The 20,944-nt window shown below is 38.4% G+C and overlaps 2 protein-coding genes and 1 long non-coding RNA gene across 3 annotated transcripts; 2 read left to right on the forward strand and 1 right to left on the reverse strand.

Annotated features, from left to right (window-relative positions):
- The first annotated feature begins 2,706 nt into the window (after window positions 1–2,706).
- LOC105049275 (uncharacterized) lies at window positions 2,707–4,637 on the forward strand. The gene is made up of 4 exons (XM_010928875.4): window positions 2,707–2,841; window positions 3,072–3,320; window positions 3,521–3,671; window positions 3,825–4,637. Exons 1-4 carry the CDS (start codon window positions 2,788–2,790, stop codon window positions 4,337–4,339), a joined length of 969 nt encoding a protein of 322 aa, XP_010927177.1. The 5' UTR covers window positions 2,707–2,787; the 3' UTR covers window positions 4,340–4,637.
- A 3,054-nt stretch (window positions 4,638–7,691) lies between these two features.
- LOC105049276 (cytochrome P450 CYP73A100) lies at window positions 7,692–10,437 on the forward strand. The gene is made up of 3 exons (XM_010928876.4): window positions 7,692–8,586; window positions 9,348–9,478; window positions 9,559–10,437. The coding sequence occupies exons 1-3, from the start codon at window positions 7,739–7,741 to the stop codon at window positions 10,161–10,163; spliced, it is 1,584 nt and encodes a 527-aa protein (XP_010927178.2). The 5' UTR covers window positions 7,692–7,738; the 3' UTR covers window positions 10,164–10,437.
- A 9,167-nt stretch (window positions 10,438–19,604) lies between these two features.
- LOC140859242 (uncharacterized) lies at window positions 19,605–20,339 on the reverse strand. The gene is made up of 2 exons (XR_012142752.1): window positions 20,129–20,339; window positions 19,605–19,869 (listed from the first exon to the last, which is right to left on the reverse strand). It is a non-coding gene; the product is annotated as an uncharacterized lncRNA (long non-coding RNA).
- Window positions 20,340–20,944: the final 605 nt, after the last annotated feature.

The following is a 20,944-nucleotide window of genomic DNA, read 5'->3' on the forward strand; positions in this document are numbered from 1 at the left end:
TTAATAGTGATCATATTCGGACGTGTATATTATCCTGGTACAATTTTGCCCCGACCTTCCTTCCTCCCAATTCTAATTATTTTTTAAATCAAATTTACTGGTGTTTGGAATGGCAACCATCCGATATGCACTCCTCAAATTAAATTTATTATAACTATTGCATCTGTAAAGTGATGGTGGCTATACATAGCATATTGTCATTACCGGGATCATTAAATAATGCATTGCTTGTGAGCTATGAATGAGGGTCGTGGTTCAATGTATTGATTTTGTTTTGAAAAACTTATGATATTAGATGAACACATAAATCATTTTCTTTAACTCCACACTGTTATTGGTGTGCTGTATATTTCATTTTACTGGGTTGTCATTTGCATTGAGATACCACGTAACTATAACTCTAGTATGTGTTGGCTGTATAGTCTGTAGAATATGGAGCAAGGAGACAACTACTATTTAATTGGGATCTCATTCAAATGATAGGAAAACTATAAAAAAAATTAAAAAAAAATGCCAAGGAAGAATAATCAGAATTAGTAAAGCATATAATCTGTTGTAGAAGATTTTCGATCATGTATGAAAATGGTTGAAGCAAACGGAAGACCACTAAAGCGACATTCCTACAAAACAAGTCCTGATCGAAATTAGCTCCGATGAGAACCCTCCAAAGTCAAGTCAGGAATATGACACAACAGAAGAGAGGGAGAGAATGGGAGAGCAGAAAGTATTTTCTGAGACACACACACGAGCGTACCTGGAGGTTATCTTCTTACCTCTATTTATAGGAGAATCAATGATGATGAGCCATACAGATCATGTCAATTGATAAGTTGTTCTTTACTCATCGTGCAGCTGACAAAAAGGAAGTGACACGACATAGGTTTAGTAAGCATGTGGGTGACGCATCCTGACTTGACTTGATTAGACAAAAGTCATTATTAACCTTTGGCCCATCCGCATGGTAGTTGTCTGCGGTCCGATGCCCGATCTCTCCTTGGACGTCGAAGTCGGGATTCCGATAGGTCTCTACTATGAAATGGAGGGCATCAGTCAAAGAGGGGGATCGGCTAATTAGTTAGAGTTCATCCATCCATCGATCGATAGGGCTCGGGATCGGCAGCAAAGATATGGACATGGAAAGGCTTTTATTAGGGTTCTGTTCAAAGGGTCAATATTGTAGCGGTCAACCTCCTACGAATGATTGGTTGTAATAGCAAAAAATCTCTGATTGATTAGGGGTAAGGATTGGCCAAAATTTTAGAAAATAATCGTGTCTTTTCTGGCTCAATACTCGATACCCTGAAATTATCTTGGGGGGAGATCAGCCACCATATGGTTCGATAAGGCATAAAATATGTGGCTGGGTTAGAGGATCGATGCCACCACTTTAGCCTAAGTCCCTTTAAAGAAGGGTCGAAGTGGAAGGTGAAAGGATAAGGGATCATTATGACCGTATCCTGTCGCATAGAGCCGTGTGAGGTATTTAATACCTTGAAAGTAGCCATAAATTGACTTGACGAGCAGTTAGCTGTGAAAGAGGCGGTGATAATGCGGCAGGTGAGCAGAATGATACGATCGGATGATAGAGCTTTTTAGGTCAATAGGGAGGAACATCATGTGTTCTTCTGCCTGAATTTTAGGTAGCGATCAGAGAGGACATGATAGTATCAACCCTTATAAAGGAGATCGGTTCTGTCCGACGATTGATGAAGATGGATTTCATTATCGAACCTCTATTAAAAGAATGATTCTGTTCATAGCCGACGGAAGCGAGTCTTAACTGTAGTAAGACATCTTCCGTTTAATAATTTTGACATGTTTATTTTTTTTTTCCATAGACGGTCCCTAAGGATATCTATTCGATGATTCTTCTAGCCAATTGCTAATAAAATTTAATGGTATTCAAAATATATTTACCTGGGATGAAAGGTCTTTAATAATTTTTGTTAACCTCTAATGACCAACGTATCACTCACCCGACATAACCACTGGCTAAACCACGATGAGTTTAGCCTTGAGTTTACATTCCTTCACTTTTCCAACATGTACATGGCATAAAAATATCATGCAAAGCAGTGTGATCTTGAAACACGAATAACATGCAAGTAAAAAAAAAAAAAAAGAGGACAAATATAGTGATGATTGGTGCGCATTGTTGTCTACAGTTTATTTGTAAGTCCAGTCAAAACTTCACTAACACCATTGTCAAAATTAATCAATACTTCGTTACCTATCGGTTTAAATTTAAAGCGGCGTTCCATCTCGTACCAAAACAAACAGAAAGTGGTGTTCCCGGTCAGCGTCACTCCAATTTTTCTTGGTACACGCGGGAGGGCAAGAGTGAAGAATCAGCATACTCGCCTGAGCCAAATTGACACTGATGGCTCGGCCTTTTGGGACCGTTTGTACGATGCTTAATATTTTCCAAGGATCAATTCATACAACGGTTAACCTACAGGAATTTATCTCCAGTTCGGTCATAATTAAACCGTAGAAGTCCGGTTCTGGTAGCCTCCAGGGCTACAGTTGGTACGTGGAACAACCCACTATCGGGCTGGCAGATAGCGTCCTGCCGCGTGGATGACGAGGTGGTGAAATTTTATGCATCCATTTGGCCTTCTGGATCGATGACACGTATCAATCTAGGGCTACATGCACACTGCCCCGTCTCGCAACCGATTTTTTTTTTTTTTTTGAAGTTTTTTCTTTTTTGTGCAGGAAGTGCCTTTATTTAAGAATGGTGGGCCTCGCGACAAGGGGAGGAGTTGAAGAAATTGGAAGGAAGCCATGGGACAAGGGGAGGAGTTGAAGACGAGACCCGACCCCAAAGTGGAGATCCAGGTCCCTCTCTACAATAATTCCTCCCTTCCTCTTCTCTAGTTATTAGCAATTGCTTTGTGATGATTTCTCTTCCCATTCTGTAGTCTCAGGGGGAATTAATTTTATTCGTCTTTATTTATTGTTTTTGTTGTCCAAGTAAATAAGGAAAGAAATATTTTTTCAAAAGAGGGAAGAAAAAAAACTTTCTTCATCATAAGAGAAATAATGTATTGTTTGCGAAATGAATTCAGGAAAGGGGAGAGATCTTCTTCTTTTACAGGCCCAAGGTTGAGAGGGAAGAAGCTCAGAGTCCCGATGATGTGCAAAGGTTGTACATCGTCCTCCGCCCCGAGTCTGGCGAGCGAGCAGTGGAAGAGAAGCAAGCTTCGGATTCTGGCAAGGAAGGCGAGAAGAGATCTAAGTCAGATGAGGAAGGCGGCCGTGGCAAGAAGAAGGTCGAGCATGTCGGAGAAGGAACCGAAGGTGGCCACGGCAGTGAGGTATTACGAAACGATCCCCTCATCTTTTTTAGTCAAATAAACTGATCCAGTGACAACATAGACAATGTTCACATTAACTAATTAGGTGCCAGAACTTTTAGATATATATATATATATATTTACCAGTCGTCAAGCTACTTTAACACGTAATGTGAGTTCTCATCGATGCATTTTGATTCAATGCAACAACCCAACCCAAGGAGGTGAACATCGAGAAGCAGCCATTGCTCCGATTTATGGTCATGGGAAGGAAGAGGCTACCAGATCCGAGCAAGAGAAGCCGTCCTTACTGGGGATTCGTGGAGATGGTGACTACGAAGGTGGAAGACATAAAAACCGCTCTAAAAGGAGGTACGTCGTCTCGACAAAATTAATGATATCTTCAATCATTTACAAATTAGTACATATATACTTGAATCATCCTTCGCATTGTTGATTCTGAGCGGTTCCATTCGTACGGTTGCTCTTAACTATCTTGTCGTTCTTGTTCGAACTTGAATCCAGAGGAGTACGACACTGCCACCCGTGGGCACCGCCGCAAATCTCCGGCAAGAGCCCTTGCAGAGGGCATCTACCGCATCCTGAGGCACCAATCAGGGAGGAAGACGCATACCCACCTCGTGTACAAGCTGGAATTCCCCCCGGCGGATGCCGACGATGGGCCTCAGGAGTCGCTCAACATCGAACGTGAGGGCTCCTTCGTCATCCAAATAAAGAATCCCGAGCAGAAGAGCAGCACGGCCTACTTCAGAGGCCTCCAGAGCAAGCGCAAGGCCGTGTTCCCCGCCCACCTCCAGGGCCAGCTTGGGCAACGACGCTTCGGTCCGGCAGACCCCCCGGATTTCCTGAATTATGAAGGGTGCGAGTTCTTGCTCATATCGGCGTCGGATGATATAGGTGAGGAGCTTGGTCTCGAGCTCAGGACGGAGGAAGAGGGGGATCAGAAGTGTTCGGATTTGATAGAGATGTTTGGAGAGACGGCATCCTCCAGGCCACTGCTCCGTGGCACTTGGGTTTGAGTCGGATACCTCGTCAACTCATGTTAGTTTAGTAGGATATATGGGAGTCGCCTCAAAGTTGGCTTTTGGGGATATATATATATATATACGGTATGTTGTGAATACTTTTCTCTTGCTAGTTTCAGGTTTTGGCCAGAATTAGCGTTTTGTTTGTACCTATATATAGCTTGCTCTGGCAATGATCCACAAGGCTCTGTTGCAAGCAAAGCTGACAAACTTGGGTTCAGAACAAGGCTTTTAATGTACAGGTTGTGGGGGTTGTTAAGGCTTAAGAAGCAAACATACTATTATATTTTCAGCTGGGATTGTGGCCTGCCATGGCAGTGTTAATTATGAGCAATTGATCTGTTGCAGATATCTTAAATGCTCGCTACGGCAAAACTCGGAGTGAAACTTGGAAAGTCTCAATGAGAGAAACAAAAACTCCATATTGAAAAGAGGGCTGAGCTTATTCTGTGTATCCATGCTCGTCTCTTCTGTCAAAGATGCTACTAGAACTTCTCTTGTGGCTATTTTTGTCTTCCTTGTCTACTGTACTAGGTCACTTGAGTGTGCTGTAGTTTTCCTTTCATATTAATCCATAAGTCAATGTTTCTAATCAGAAAAAAATAAAAAAAGAGGGCTGAGTTAATTAGTTTATACGATTGGATATTGGTTTGTTTCGAGCAAAGTATTGCATGCCAAACTCCATTTGGAGCTGCCGATGTGAGCTACGATGGTTCACCTTCTATTGCAATTTGCGGCTATCTGAGCTTCGTTGGTTCGCTTTCAATTTGAATGGGCCTAGCTGCGCGTTTACCTTGCATACGTTGGCGTCCCATTTCCTATTGACCATGCAATTGGGAATCATAAGTCTACCCTTTGTTATACATTTCAGTGCACTCTCGCAACAAAGGTGTTCATAAGTTTGTCGGTAGATGTTCTGCGATGCAACTTTTGCAGAGTCCTGTATAACCACGGATGGCTGTCATGGGCTTGGGACAGCACAATCATAGTGCTAAAGGATTTGTCAATGAGATGGCATCCCAGCGGAAAGAATTTTTATTTTCAATGATGTGATCTGAATTTAAATTATGATGGATATTAGATTGTCATTAAATATTAGAATGTGAATGATTGTCGAATAAAATATATTTATCCATTGAATGAAATCATTTATTCGTTCAAATTTAATTGTGAATTAAATATTTTTTTTAATGAAAATTAGGATCTCACGATTATATCCAGAAGAGATAGATATGTCAGATCGTTGTCCTCCAACTTCTATTTATTTTAATAAAAAAATAAAATACATGAAATCCTATCCTGCAGGCCAACACCACAAAAAGGTGACCATGTAAAATGATTATTTTTATTATTTTTATTTGATGATTTTTTTTTATTTTTCGGAATTCTCGATTGAGAGGAAAGGGAAATCGTACAATGAAATTATGAGAAATGTGGATTTAAAGACTTGCACGTGCCTGGCCTACATCTCGTACATTCTATTTTTCCATTTTAAAAGAAAAGTACAGTTCGTACAGCAGTGTGCCTTTGCTTTAGGAAGGCGTTGCCGTTGCTTGAGGTGGATGCGAAGGTTGGACCAGATGTCCGTCTACTCCACGGAGACAAGCTATACTTCTTCCGCGGTAAACGATCGGTTTCTGTCACCGATAATGCTGCTTCTCCTTCTCCGCACCAACTTCTCCCACGAGGAAATTATTCGGTGGACCAAATCCCTCATGGATCTGGGATAAAATCATTTAGGTGGATTCATTTCATCTTAAATAAAATTATTAGACGAATTTGTTTCATCTTAGATCCATGATGGATCTGGTCCACCGGATAATGTCTCCCATCCTACTAATTAATTAATTAATTAATTATCAGGCGGCGAGACAGGAAAATAAGGTGGTGCATTAAGACATATTCTTACTTACCCTAATCCCTACCAACCCCCATCGCCTGCGAGGGCAGCTCATTGAAGGCACGCGGTCAAACAAGCGGACCGCTCGTCGAAAAAATCAAAACAAAAGAAAAAGAAAAAGAAGGAAAAGAAAAAAAAAAAAATCCCACGTCATTGCTCTCATGAATTATCTGATATTCTGGTCGCACACTGATGTATAAAATATGTAGTGGCTGATATCAAGCAAATGCTGACCCAGCTCCAGCATCCTTCAAAACCATGGGCCGCCGAAGAAACCGGGGGGTGGGGAGGATATAAATAATGGAAAGTCGCCAATTGCGGCCCCCGGAGAGGGCTGGGTAAGCTACTTGACTTCTCCTTAGGTTTTGGTTATATTTTAGACCATAGCTCCAGTTTACTTGAAGGTTGATTACTTCGTTTTCCTATAAAATTATCTTCTACGGTAATTTTATCACAATATATCTCGACATGTACCTGAATCATTTAACAAAATGCTCTCAAGTTACAATCCCACCATATATCATATTTATCCTAAGAAATTTTCCCAATCTCACCATGCCGTATGGCATGGATTATTTCCACGTGGCGTGGTTGGGCGTGTAGGATTACTCATCGTGAAATATTAGAGTGCATGCATTTAGTTACATCTTTTGATTTTTAATTTTTATTTTTAAAAATATTTTTATTTTTTTTATTTTTATTATTGAGTAAAATTAAAAAAAATAAAAATATATTTGTAACTACATAATTATAAAACAAAAGTAATATTTGGAGATGACAGATGAAGAGCTCGATGAGAGAGAAGAGTTTAAGAAAAAAAGAAGAAGAAAGGGGGGAGGTGAAGAGTTCGACAAGAGAGAAGAATTGAATTTTTTACTTTTTGATTAATATTTTAGATAATAAGAAGTAAAAAAAATAAAAAAATAAAATTTGAAAGTAAAAATTTTTATTTTGTAAGTAGTTATTTTGATTTTGATTTTTTATTTTTATAATATTATTAAATATTTTTTTTAATTTTTATTTTTAAAAAAAAAAAAAAAATTAATGACTAACGACACGCACCCTAAGGGATCGATGCCATGGCTCATGCGTAAAGGAGGTGAGGATGATGAAAGATTTGGGGACTCGTCAAATTAACTTTGGGAGCTAAATGGCGGAGCACGAAACAATTGTGATTCATGGAATTAAAAAAGAAAAAAAAAAGTAAAAAATATTAGGCAATTTGTGGGTCAGTACTCCACGAAAGGGAGTAAGCAAGAGGGAGCCCCACCAACTCCTACCAGCATGAACGCACCAACCACAGCATCCTTCTGACTTGAGGACATGTGCACGCTGGCCTCCTACCTTGTTTCTCGAGCAGCCCATGGATTACCCCCCCGAAACCATCTAGTTCCGTTCCCAACCAACTCCACCTAAAGGCGTATATAAACACCTTCCGGCCCCCTCCTCCCTTTAATCCCAAACCAAACTCCAACCACCAACAAGCATTAACGATGGCCTTCTCCACGAAAAGAGTGGCCATCTCCACCCTCGTCTCCTTGGGGTTCATCTTAGCCGGCAAGCCCCTACTCCCCATCCAGGCCCTCGTACCCCTCTCTATCTTCCTCTTCCTCGCGTCTCTTACGTCGATCTCCAACTCCAGGCCTTCCGACACTCCTCCGGGGCCCGTTTCGATCCCCATATTCGGCAACTGGCTCCAAGTCGGCAATGACCTCAACCATCGGTTCCTGGCGAGCATGGCGAAGAAGTACGGGAGCGTGTTCCTCCTGAGGCTGGGTGCTCGGAACTTGGTGGTGGTGTCGGACCCGAAGCTGGCGTCGGAGGTCCTCCACACCCAGGGGGTGGAATTCGGGTCCCGTCCCCGGAACGTGGTGTTCGACATCTTCACGGGCAACGGGCAGGACATGGTGTTCACGGTGTACGGCGAGCATTGGCGCAAGATGCGGCGGATCATGACGCTCCCCTTCTTCACCAACAAGGTGGTGCAGCAGTACAGGGAGACGTGGGAGGAGGAGATGGACGCCGTCGTCGAAGACCTACGTGGCAACAAGAGGGCGCAGGAGGAGGGCATGGTCATCCGGAGGCGGCTGCAGCTCATGCTCTACAACATCATGTACCGGATGATGTTCGACGCCCGCTTCGAGTCGGACTCGGACCCGCTTTTCCTGCAGGCCACCAAGTTCAACTCGGAGCGCAGCCGGCTGGCTCAGAGCTTCGAGTACAACTACGGGGACTTCATTCCCATTCTGAGGCCATTCTTGAGGGGTTATCTGAACAAGTGCAAGGATCTGCAGAGCAGGAGGCTGGCTTTCTTTAACAACAATTATGTGGAGAAAAGAAGGTATATATATCGGCTTATTTACTTGTCTATGTTTAGGGATCCCTTTTTTTATATATTTGTCAACCCTGCCATCACTTAATATTCTAGCCGGACCAGACGGAGTCTAGACCACGTTATGTGAGCGCTATAAGATGATCTGACTGCCGCCCAAACTAGTCTAAGTGCATGCCAAACCTGTACTGTTGGGTCCAAGGTCATAAGGTCAAGTTCATGCGCATCAGGTCTACTCTGATCTAGATTAGGCCTGGAGTTTTTCTAATTGACTTCCCATAATTGGATCTCTTGTGAAATATACCACTGGTACGTGGACATCAAAATTTCAGTGAGAAAATCCAACCCGTTAATATTACCATATGTTGACTTTATATCCATGCAAAAGCTCCAAGGCCATTTTCTATTTTTTTCTTTAAAAAAACAAAAAACTCCTAGGCTTCCCAATTTGTATCATTAACGGTATGGGTCCAATTTAGGTCCAAATTTGCCAACTTCACCGAAAATACAAAAAACTCCAAGGTTTCCAAATTTTTATCATTAACGGTACGGGTCCAATTTAGGTCCAAATTTGCCAACTTACCGAACTATCACGCACGAAGCCTAGTTACGTAGCTATGTTGGGTTCCAATTTGTCTCAACCACTTCTCGGTCTAACTGGAAAATCACCCCAGCCACTTGGATCACTATGTTCAACTAAATTTCTCGATTTAAAGTCAAGCATTTAATCTCTAATTTACTTTCTTTCATGATTTCCTGCTGTCCCACAGAAAAGTGATGGCCGCCAGTGGAGATAGAAATAAGCTCAGATGCGCTATAGATCACATACTGGAGGCGGAAAAGAATGGAGAAATCAGTTCGGAGAATGTGATATATATTGTGGAGAACATCAATGTTGCAGGTAATAATCAAAATTCAGAATTTTACCGTCACATGCACGCATGGCCTGGCCTAACAGTAGGTATAATTATGATGGTGCAGCCATCGAGACGACGTTGTGGTCGATGGAGTGGGCAATAGCGGAGCTGGTGAACCATCCCACCGTCCAAGCGAAGGTCCGAGGAGAGATTGCAGATGTTCTTGGTGAGGAACCGGTGACCGAATCGAACCTGCACAAGCTGCCATACTTGCAAGCAGTTGTGAAGGAAACGCTGAGGCTGCACTCACCCATTCCACTGCTGGTCCCCCACATGAACTTGGAGGAGGCCAAGCTCGGCGGCTTCACAATTCCAAGGGGCTCGAAGGTGGTGGTCAACGCGTGGTGGCTCGCCAACAATCCCGAGTGGTGGGACAAGCCTGAAGAATTCCGGCCAGAGCGATTCCTCACGGAGGAAATGGATGTCGACGCCGTGGTGGGTGGCAAGGTGGACTTCAGGTTCTTGCCCTTCGGGGTTGGCCGAAGGAGTTGCCCCGGGATCATACTGGCGTTGCCCATCCTAGGACTCATCGTGGGAAAAGTGGTCAGGAATTTTGAACTCGTGCCACCACCTGGGGTAGACAAGATTGATGTTAGTGAGAAAGGAGGCCAATTCAGTCTGCACATCGCAACGCACTCGGTCATAGCTTTCCGTCCGATTGCGGCGTGAATGGATTGGAAAAAAGTCGATGAAGTATGCAACCAGTCACTATGTTTACGTAATAACTTTATTTAATGATAACACAAGGCAAGGGAGAGAGGAGAGAGACTCCCGAATAAGAATGTTGAATGTTCTTGCGACCGGTAGGTGTACGGGAAAAATTGTTAATGCTGTGGTGTTCGTGGTTGTCGGGTCTTCTAGTTATTTACTATGTACCGTGATGTAAATTTGTACCGTGCATGCATTTCTGGTTAATATATGAGACTATGAGCAAGTTAATGAACGTCTTTGATATGAATGTTAAATTGCCTACCATGTATCCTGTGATAGCCCAGCCAGCCCAAACAAACCAAAAAAAAAAAAAAAAAAATAGAAGACTCCCGCAGGGAGTCTTCTTCTCCCGACCGGCTCCTAATCGGAGTCGGAAACCTCACCGGAGAGGAGTCAAACTCCTCTCCTTTGGTTCTATTTAAAGGGGAGACCCTTCTCCCTTCTTCCTACCAAAGAATCCCGGGCAAAACGGCGGCAATCGCCGGAAATTTCTCACGGAGACCCGTCACTGTGCCGTCCAATTTCTCGCCGGAAAAGCTTCGCCGGCGACGGAGGTAAGCCTCCTCCTCTTCCTCTCTTCTCCCCTTCCTTCCCGTGCCGATGTGCACGCTCGCCGGCGACCGGAGTCGCGGATTTTGTTGCGGAAGAATTTTCTTTTTTTGTCATTTTGCCGTCGTCGGTGGTCACCGCCGACCACCGGTTTGGCCCTCTTCTTATCGGCGAGTCACCCCCTCCTGCCGACGGCCGCCCCACGCCGGCTGCGCCGCCGGCCGGCCACCCAACGAGGGGACCTCAAGGTCTCCTGTTTCAGCCCAAAACAAGCCCACGGGAGAAGAAGAAAGAAGAAGGAGGAGGAAAAGAAAAAAAAGAAAAAGAAAAGAAGGAAAAGAAAAGAAAAAGAAAAGAAAAAAAAGAAGAAAAAAAAAGAAAAAAAAAAAAGGAAAAGAAAAAAAAAGAAAGAAGAAAAATAAAATAATAATATATATAATATAATAAATAGGATTTTCTCTCCTTCTCTTCCGTGAAGAAAAAGAAAAAAAAAGAAAGAAAGAAAAGAAGAAGAAAAAAAATAAATTAATAAATAATGATATAAATAATAAAATATGAGAAAGAGAGTTTCTCTCTCTTCCTCTCTCTCTTCAGCCTGAACTAGTATTTTCTCTCTCTAAATTGGACTTTCTCTCTCTACTTTCTCTCTCTAAAATCCTCTCTCTAGATTATTTCTCTCTCCTATGATTTTTAGAATTTTGAGAAGAATGATGATGAATTTAAATGATTCTCGTAATGGATTTTTGATCTGTGATCGTAGGACGATACACCGACATCCACTTTGATCAGATCAGGTATTTTTAGAGTTTATTTCTCATGATCTTATTGAATTATCCACATGATAATTTTAGCATGATTTGATCTGATCGATCAGAATTTGTTGAATCATATTGTCTGAAGAATTCAAGATGAGTTTTCTCTCTCTCTAGAATTTTCTCTCTCTAAAATATTCTCTCTCTTGATTGATTCTCTCTCTAAAAAGGTTAGTGAATGAAGAAATTTCTTTTAATAGTCTTGATCTGATTCTAATGAAGAATCCCTGATCCATGGTTGTCAGATAGCGTACTGGCACCCATCTTGATCAGACCATGAATCTTTAGATTTGATCATCCATGATTTCGATCTAGCCATGACTTGATTTGATCATGTTGATTTCACCAATCGAGATATTGGATCAATCGTAATGTTGGATTGTGTCACCTGATCAATTCGAATTGTACCTCATGAATTCTCTCTCCTCTGATTTTCTCTCTCTACTTGATTTTATGAAATCGATGAAGAAACCTCGGTCCTATCACTTCGAATCCGATTTGATCTGATAGTCAAACTTTGGATCGTTTAGGTCCTAATTAGATTTTGATTAGATGAAATTAGATGATCGGACCCAATCTAAACCGTTGAAATATGATATTCGTATTCTTTCTAATTATTGAAATTGATTCTGTATAGGATTGTGGATGTTTGATCATGGGATATCGCGATATGATTTACGAATAGAATTTTTGGAAGAAAATTTATAGAATTATGTGGATTTATTGGAATGCGTTCGAGGTAAGTAATGTTTCACTTTTTCTAGATTTATCGGCAAATTATAATGTATTCTTCTGACATGATTTGTGAAACGATGCATGAATTGGATGAATGGTATTTTGTTATGAAAATATCTTATTTGAAATGTTATGATGAAGCATGATTGAATATATTGATTTCATGATGCATTATATTGATTGATTTCGATACTACATGATTATATGTTTTATTATCGAAATTAGAATATGAAACATGATTTATGAAGAATTATGATATAAGAAACAATAAGAATTGACAACCTGACTATGTAAAGGACCCTGCCAATGGGGGCATGTACGTTGGTAATTGATTGTCCTGAGGGTTTATGTCGCCAGCGAGACCAGCGACATGTCGCAGAGAGACCAGCGACAAACCGCCAGCGAGACCAGCGGTTCCAAAGGACATGGCTGCCAGATGATTCGCAGCCTACCGCAAGCAGATACGCGGTATTATGATCCTGCCACAGGAAAAATGTGGTCATAGCTCATGGTTGACGAAAAGAAATTGAAGAACAAAAGAAATTGAAATTTGGAAAGAAACTTGAATTTTCGAAAAAGAAATGAATTTGGCATGAATTATGTTGCATAATTGAAATTGATTTCGAATTGATGAACTTTATATGCTTATTTTTTATAAATGATGATTTACTTAAATGCTGATGGAATCTATTGAAAAGTGATCATTGCTTACTGGGCTGTCTAGCTCATTACTTCTATTTTATTATTTTTACAGATGTTGAGGAATTAAGATGATACAAGATATGAATGGAAGAGTGATCAGAAGCAGAATCTTCATACTTTTATTTTGGGTTGAAAGGCTTATTGAATTTGATGCAAAGCCTTTGAATTGTTGTTGAATTTATTGAGATATTAAAGAAAAAAATTTAGGTCGTTATATTTTAGATTTAAATTGTTGACTAATTATTCCGCTGTTGTTTTAGGATAGTATGATAAGATGCCTTGCATGCTTATGGGAAGAGTTTTCTATGAGTATGCGGCGGTTGCCATGACCCTCGATTCAAAATCTCGGGTCGGGGGCGTGACAATTAAAGTGGTATCAGAGCATAAGTGGATGAATTATGAAACATAGAATCAGATATAGAATGGGTGTAAGTGGATAGACACTAAGGACATTATAGTGTAGATCTTTGATGATTGTAGTGGAGAAATATTTATAAATTTTGATTAAACATTGAGATTATGTATAAAAGGATCGCAAGAGATTATAACATATGGAGTTTGAAATATGATGGATGATCTATTGATCATGATATGATTAGTTAGATCTTGATCGAAAGTAATCACAAAAGGATTGACATAAAATTTTATTATGCATTGTGGTTATTAATTTGATCATTGGTTATTCAAGTGAATCGTAAGTTCAAATTCGATGTGAAAATAATACTATGATATTACTTTAGTTGAGAAGTTGACTATTATTGGCAAGATAAAGATTTGATAATAAAATGTTATTCCAGAATGGGCTAAGAAAGTTTTTTTTATGATGCTTGATTGGAATATTTATCGAAATTGAATTTGGTATGTGGATTATATATAAAGTGGCATATTAAGATGAATGCATATTTGGAGATATTGCAAAGAAGTCTATTTCTTATTGATGAAATTGATTTTGAGATTGTAGGATATTCATCATACTGGAATCTTTGAATCATCATCCTTAGATCTAGAAAATAGATCTTATTATGTCTCTTGGAGACTACCTGATATGTATGAAATTTCAATTTAAAGATTTCGTATCTAAGTTGATCAAGAGATTTTCTGATATTATTGTTGAGGTTGATATTTTTTAGATTAAGATCTAATTTATATTTATTTCAGATTAAGGGATCCATGTGAATTTACAATTTAGAATTTTTGGATTTAAGAATTGATATGGAGTTCCTTTGCTTTTGTTAACGAGGTCCCTAATTGAATCTACTATTAAATGGAGATTTGATTTTTTTGAAGCTTGTATGATTGTTATGAAAGGATATTTGATAGATATTGAAGATCCTGATGATAAAATTTTAGAAAAAAAAATAATAATGATTTGAAATTCTTATATATTCTGATTATGTCCAAATTTGGTGAGCATCGAAAGATTTTTTTTGTTGATTTGATTTATAAGAATTTTTGGTTTGGAAATAATTAAATTGAATTGATATGAGAATTAAGATTTGATTCATATTGATTATAGTAAATCTATATGATGGTTTAAATATGATATTGGACTCAAGGGTTAATCAAGATTATTGTACACCAGTAAAAATATGAATGAGAATCAGAAGTTAATCTTTGGCTTCAATTGAAATTTAAAATTTTAGATCTTTTCTATTGATAAGATAAAGAAATAATTTGATCAAACTTTTTTTTTGGTGAACCTAAGAAATTTTGATTGTTAGATCAGAGTGCGCAGCGGAAGCATGGTAATCTGGATTACTTTGAGTAAGTCAGGAATGTTGACCCTTTGAGTTAAAGAATTATGATAGATGATATGGTTTGATACAAAAATTTATTGATATTAGAAAGAATAATATTTTAAAATTTTGAATTATTTTTGGATATCCTAATGTGATTTTCAAAAGTAGAGCTTCCACCTACTATGCTACAAAAATAATTAGCATCCTAATTCTAGGATGAGTGGACCTTTGATTTTTGATTTTAGATTTAGAATATTTAGAGATAAATTTTTTCTATCCTAGAATTAAATTTTATAATTCTCTATTTATTAGAAAGAATTTGAGATTGTTTATCGAATGATGATTTCGATCTTAGATTATTATACTCAAATATTTATCTCCAGAGTATAATAAAATTTGAAGTTAGAACTCTTTTTGATCATTATTATTTCTCAGACTGAATGGAAAAGATTGAGGTTATCTATTGATATTGACGATTGTTCTACAAAAGATAGATTGGAGTTATTCATAATTTGATAATGAATCGATTAATTAAGAGTTGTTAATGTTTAGATAAAGAAAATTGATATACTTACTTAGAATAGAGACATTGATTTTGATTATAAGAAAAATATAGTTTTGATTTAGATCAATTTTTGAGTTATTGATTTTTATTATGGAATGACTTAATGATAAAATTTACTTCAAGAATTAGAATATTTAAGAGTTTGAGGGTTTGAGTAAGAAAATTTCGATGACTAGAAATAGTGATATTGATTCAATCAACAATGGTGATATTGATCTTTATGAAATGACTTAATGATGAAGTTGCATCAAGAAATAAAATATCAAAAGTTCAAGAATGAGATTGAAATGATAAATCTTCAACCTTTGAAAGTACGAATAAGAGAAAATATTTTAAAATTTTGATTGATTGAGATGTCATCATATGATTCATAGAAGTATATTTTCTATCTTATGATGGGTTAAAATTAAGGGTGGTTAATATTTTGAAATAAATAAATAAATAAATGAATGATGATGAATGAAGCTCTTATGCAAGAATAGAGACATTGACCTTTTTCTATTCACAAGAGATAGATTTGATTTTAATTTGAGTCATGAGATATTGAATATTAATTTTTACAGAAAATAAGATCATAATTTCGAAATCTTGAAACATTGAAAATCTTTGAGATGTGGATCTTGATAAATAAGAAAATGAATGGTTCCGTTTCAGATAGATATTTGATGTACCAATTTTTTCTTATGAAATGATTTAAGAATGAATTTATATCAAGAATTAGAATATTTGTGGATGAGATTCAAGTAAGAAACTATGAAGACTCAAGCAAAAAAATTTCGAGGACGAAATTTCTTTTAGAGGGGAAGAATGTGATAGCCCAGCCAGCCCAAACAAACCAAAAAAAAAAATGATGAAGACTCCCGCGGGAGTCTTCTTCTCCCGACCGGCTCCTAATCGGAGTCGGAAACCTCACCGGAGAGGAGTCAAACTCCTCTCCTTTGGTTCTATTTAAAGGGGAGACCCTTCTCCCTTCTTCCTACCAAAGAATCCCGGGGCAAAACGGCGGCAATCGTCGGAAATTTCCTCACAGAGACCCATCACTGTGCCGTCCAATTTCTCGCCGGAAAAGCTTCGCCGGCGACGGAGGTAAGCCTCCTCCTCTTCCTCTCTTCTCCCCCTTCCTTCCCGTGCCGATGTGCACGCTCGCCGGCGACCGGAGTCGCCGGATTTTGTTGCGGAAGAATTTTCTTTTTTTGCCATTTTGCCGTCGTCGGTGGTCACCGCCGACCACCGGTTTGGCCCTCTTCTTATCGCGAGTCACCCCCTCCTCGGCCGCACGCCGGGCACGGCCGCCCCACGCCGGCTGCGCCGCCGGCCGGCCACCCAACGAGGGGACCTCAAGGTCTCCTGTTTCAGCCCAAAACAAGCCCACGGGAGAAGAAGAAAAGAAGAAGGAGAAGAAGGAAAAGAAAAAAAAGAAAAAGAAAAGAAAGAAAAGAAAAGAAAAAGAAAAGAAAAAGAAGAAAAAAGAAAAGAAAAAAGAAAAAGGAAAAGGAAAAAAAAAGAAAGAAGAAAAATAAAATAATAATAATATAATAATATAATAAATAGGATTTTCTCTCCTCTCTCTTCCGTGAAGAAAAAGAAAAAAAAAAGAAAGGAAAGAAAAGAAGAAGAAAAAAAAATAAATTAATAAATAATGATATAAATAATAAAATATGAGAAAGAGAGTTTCTCTCTCTTCCCTCTCTCTCTTCAGCCTGAACTAGTATTTTCTCTCTCTAGAATTGGACTTTCTCTCTCTACTTTCTCTCTCTAAATCCTCTCTCTAGATTATTTCTCTCTCCTAAGATTTTTAAATTTTGAGAAGAATGATGATGAATTTAAATGATTCTCGTAATGGATTTTTGATCTGTGATCGTAGGACGATACACCGACATCCACTTTGATCAGATCAGTATTTTTAGAGTTTATTTCTCATGATCTTATTGAATTATCCACATGATAATTTTAGCATGATTTGATCTGATCGATCAGAATTTGTTGAATCATATTGTCTGAAGAATTCAAGATGAGTTTTCTCTCTCTAAATTTTCTCTCTCTAAATTTTTCTCTCTAAAATATTCTCTCTCTTGATTGATTCTCTCTCTAAAAAGGTTAGTGAATGAAGAAATTTCTTTTAATAGTCTTGATCTGATTCTAATGAAGAACCCTGATCCATGGTTGTCAGATAGCGTACTGGCACCCATCTTGATCAGACCATGAATCTTTAGATTTGATCATCCATGATTCCGATCTAGCCATGACTTGATTTGATCATGTTGATTTCACCAATCGAGATATTGGATCAATCGTAATGTTGGATTGTGTCACCTGATCAATTCGAATTGTACCTCATGAATTCTCTCTCCTCTGATTTTCTCTCTCTACTTGATTTTATGAAATCGATGAAGAAACCTCGGTCCTATCACTTCGAATCCGATTTGATCTGATAGTCAAACTTTGATCGTTTAGGTCCTAATTAGATTTTGATTAGATGAAATTAGATGATCGGACCCAATCTAAACCGTTGAAATATGATATTCGTATTCTTTCTAATTATTGAAATTGATTCTGTATAGGATTGTGGATGTTTGATCATGGGATATCGCGATATGATTTACGAATAGAATTTTTGGAAGAAAATTTATAGAATTATGTGGATTTATTGGAATGCGTTCGAGGTAAGTAATGTTTCACTTTTTCTAGATTTATCGGCAAATTATAATGTATTCTTCTGACATGATTTGTGAAACGATGCATGAATTGGATGAATGGTATTTTGTTATGAAAATATCTTATTTGAAATGTTATGATGAAGCATGATTGAATATATTGATTTCATGATGCATTATATTGATTGATTTCGATACTACATGATTATATTTTTATTATCGAAATTAGAATATGAAACATGATTTATGAAGAATTATGATATAAGAAACAATAAGAATTGACAACCTGACTATGTAAAGGACCCTGCCAATGGGGCATATACGTTGGTAATTGATTGTCCTGAGGGTTTATGTCGCCAGCGAGACCAGCGACATGTCGCCAGAGAGACCAGCGACAAACCGCCAGCGAGACCAGCGGTTCCAAAGGACATGGCTGCCAGATGATTCGCAGCCTACCGCAAGCAGATACGCGGTATTATGATCTTGCCACAGGAAAAATGTGGTCATAGCTCATGGTTGACGAAAAGAAATTGAAGAACAAAAGAAATTAAATTTGGAAAGAAACTTGAATTTTCGAAAAAGAAATGAATTTGGCATGAATTATGTTGCATAATTGAAATTGATTTCGAATTGATGAACTTTATATGCTTATTTTTTATAAATGATGATTTACTTAAATACTGATGAATCTATTGAAAAGTGATCATTGCTTACTGGGCTGTCTAGCTCATTACTTTCTATTTTATTATTTTTACAGATGTTGAGGAATTAAGATGATACAAGATATGAATGGAAGAGTGATCAGAAGCAGAATCTTCATACTTTTATTTTGGTTGAAAGGCTTATTGAATTTGATGCAAAGCCTTTGAATTGTTGTTGAATTTATTGAGATATTAAAGAAAAAAATTTAGATCGTTATATTTTAGATTTAAATTGTTGACTAATTATTCGCTGTTGTTTTAAGATAGTATGATAAGATGCCTTGCATGCTTATGGAAAGAGTTTTTATGAGTATGCGGCGGTTGCCATGATCCTCGATTCAAAATCTCGGATCGAAGGCGTGACATATCCAATCTCGCAAGTGTCCTTGTTAAATATGTTGATACGTCATACCTTTGTTAATAATATGTTGATATTAAAGGAGAAACGGTGTCCAAGAAACTCCACCGTGCTGGTCCAAAAGATAAAATAAGGCATTCGAGAAACAGCCTAACCCAAATTGATGTTCACCTCTCTCTCGTATACTGCGTCAGTCTCGTGTCCGCGGCAGTTTGCCCTCAACACGAACCCCCTCGCGCTCCGTTATTTCCACCGTATCCCACTTCCTTGCTTTTCCGTTCAATCACACAGCACGGACGGACTGCTGGAACAACCTTATCCAATACACACCCACAGCAACAGCGTGTTCACCCGGCAGCCGGGAGCAGCACGGTAAGCGAAACGCTAGAAGAAACAACCATGAAGAAGTCGTTGGGTAGAAAGTTAAATATGTTAACGACGTAACAAGACGATGCTCTCTAGTCCTTTTGAATGTCGATTTCATAACCATCTGGAACATCAGGCTACATTGCGTGTTCCGCGGTCCATCAAAATATACGCAAAAACAAGTACAAAAAAAAAAAAAATCTTTAACTCCGTCGATCTGCAAAAATGTTTTTCTTTTTGCAACAGCAAAACCTCTTTCCAGGAATCTCATACACAACATGGATATTAGTAACAACGAATGATCAGCTAAATGGAGCGAGCCTAGCATGAGAAACTAAAGCTATTCGATGACACCACACATACATGGTTTCTCACAAGTACAGGGAATTGGCGAACATTATACCTCGTCGAAGGCTCTCACTACCGGCTTCAAACTTCTTCTCCAGATCAACCTCTCCAACAGCAATGAGCAGCAGCACGCAACTGGACAATGACATCACGAAATCAATCGGTGTAGAGTGAGAATTAGGATCGCAGAAAAAATATGGAACACTGACTGCTCCACGAAACCACATGGAACATCAAACTAACCAATAAATCTCTAATGCACCGACACCCTACATCTCATTAAAGAAGACTAAGTCTGAATTTTAAACATTAGGGCTAAAAAGATAAAAGGAAAAACAAAAGATACTAGAAGAAAGATGCCAAACTGCATGACTGACACTCAGATGATCATTACCTGATTCAAAAATTCATCCAGCCTCCTTGCAAGGCGTATGATGCTACCTTCAAAAATATCAGTCATTTCGATTACCTCAGCAAATGATGCCCCCTAATTGCAAAATCACATAGCTAGTCAATTGAAATGCCAAAAATATAGCTTAACCACAATGCAGGCATCGTAATGCAGTTTCATCAAAGAAAAGGCATGCACAACATATGCCTCTATTCCAAATGCTTTCTACTAATCAATTATTAGACAAGTAAAATTTTCATATAGATTCTGAGCCGAAAGAATGAAGATAAAACAAGTGTAACACAACTATTTAATATTAAACAACATTTTGTAAAAGGTGTACAACAGAAAAGGTACTTTGAAACAAGAAACAGGACAACAAATAAATAATATTGAAGGAAAGGAGCAATGAAAACACGCCATCCCCATATCATCTACTGTCCTCTCATTGCAAACATAGCTAGTCAATTGAAATAACATGGAATATAGCTACAAATAATGCATATACCTCTATTCCAAAAGCTTTCTATTAATCAATTATAAGTACATATTTTTTTAAAAAAAAGGAGACAAAATAAAAGACATTTTGCAAAAGGCATAAAAAAAAGATTATTCGCAAGAAGAAACAAAACAGCAATTTTTTTCTTTTTTTGGGAGAATGTGGGGTCGGGGGGGGGGTGATGGGACCCAACAAACATTTAATGACTTTGTTTTTGATTTATTGATTTATGCAGGCATGAATGCAAGCATGTACATTTATTGATTTATTAAATTATGCAGGAATGCATGCATGTACACTCAAAAAAAAAAAAAAAAAAA

Source organism: Elaeis guineensis, chromosome 7 (assembly GCF_000442705.2).
Source record: "Elaeis guineensis isolate ETL-2024a chromosome 7, EG11, whole genome shotgun sequence".
NCBI lineage: Eukaryota > Viridiplantae > Streptophyta > Magnoliopsida > Arecales > Arecaceae > Elaeis > Elaeis guineensis.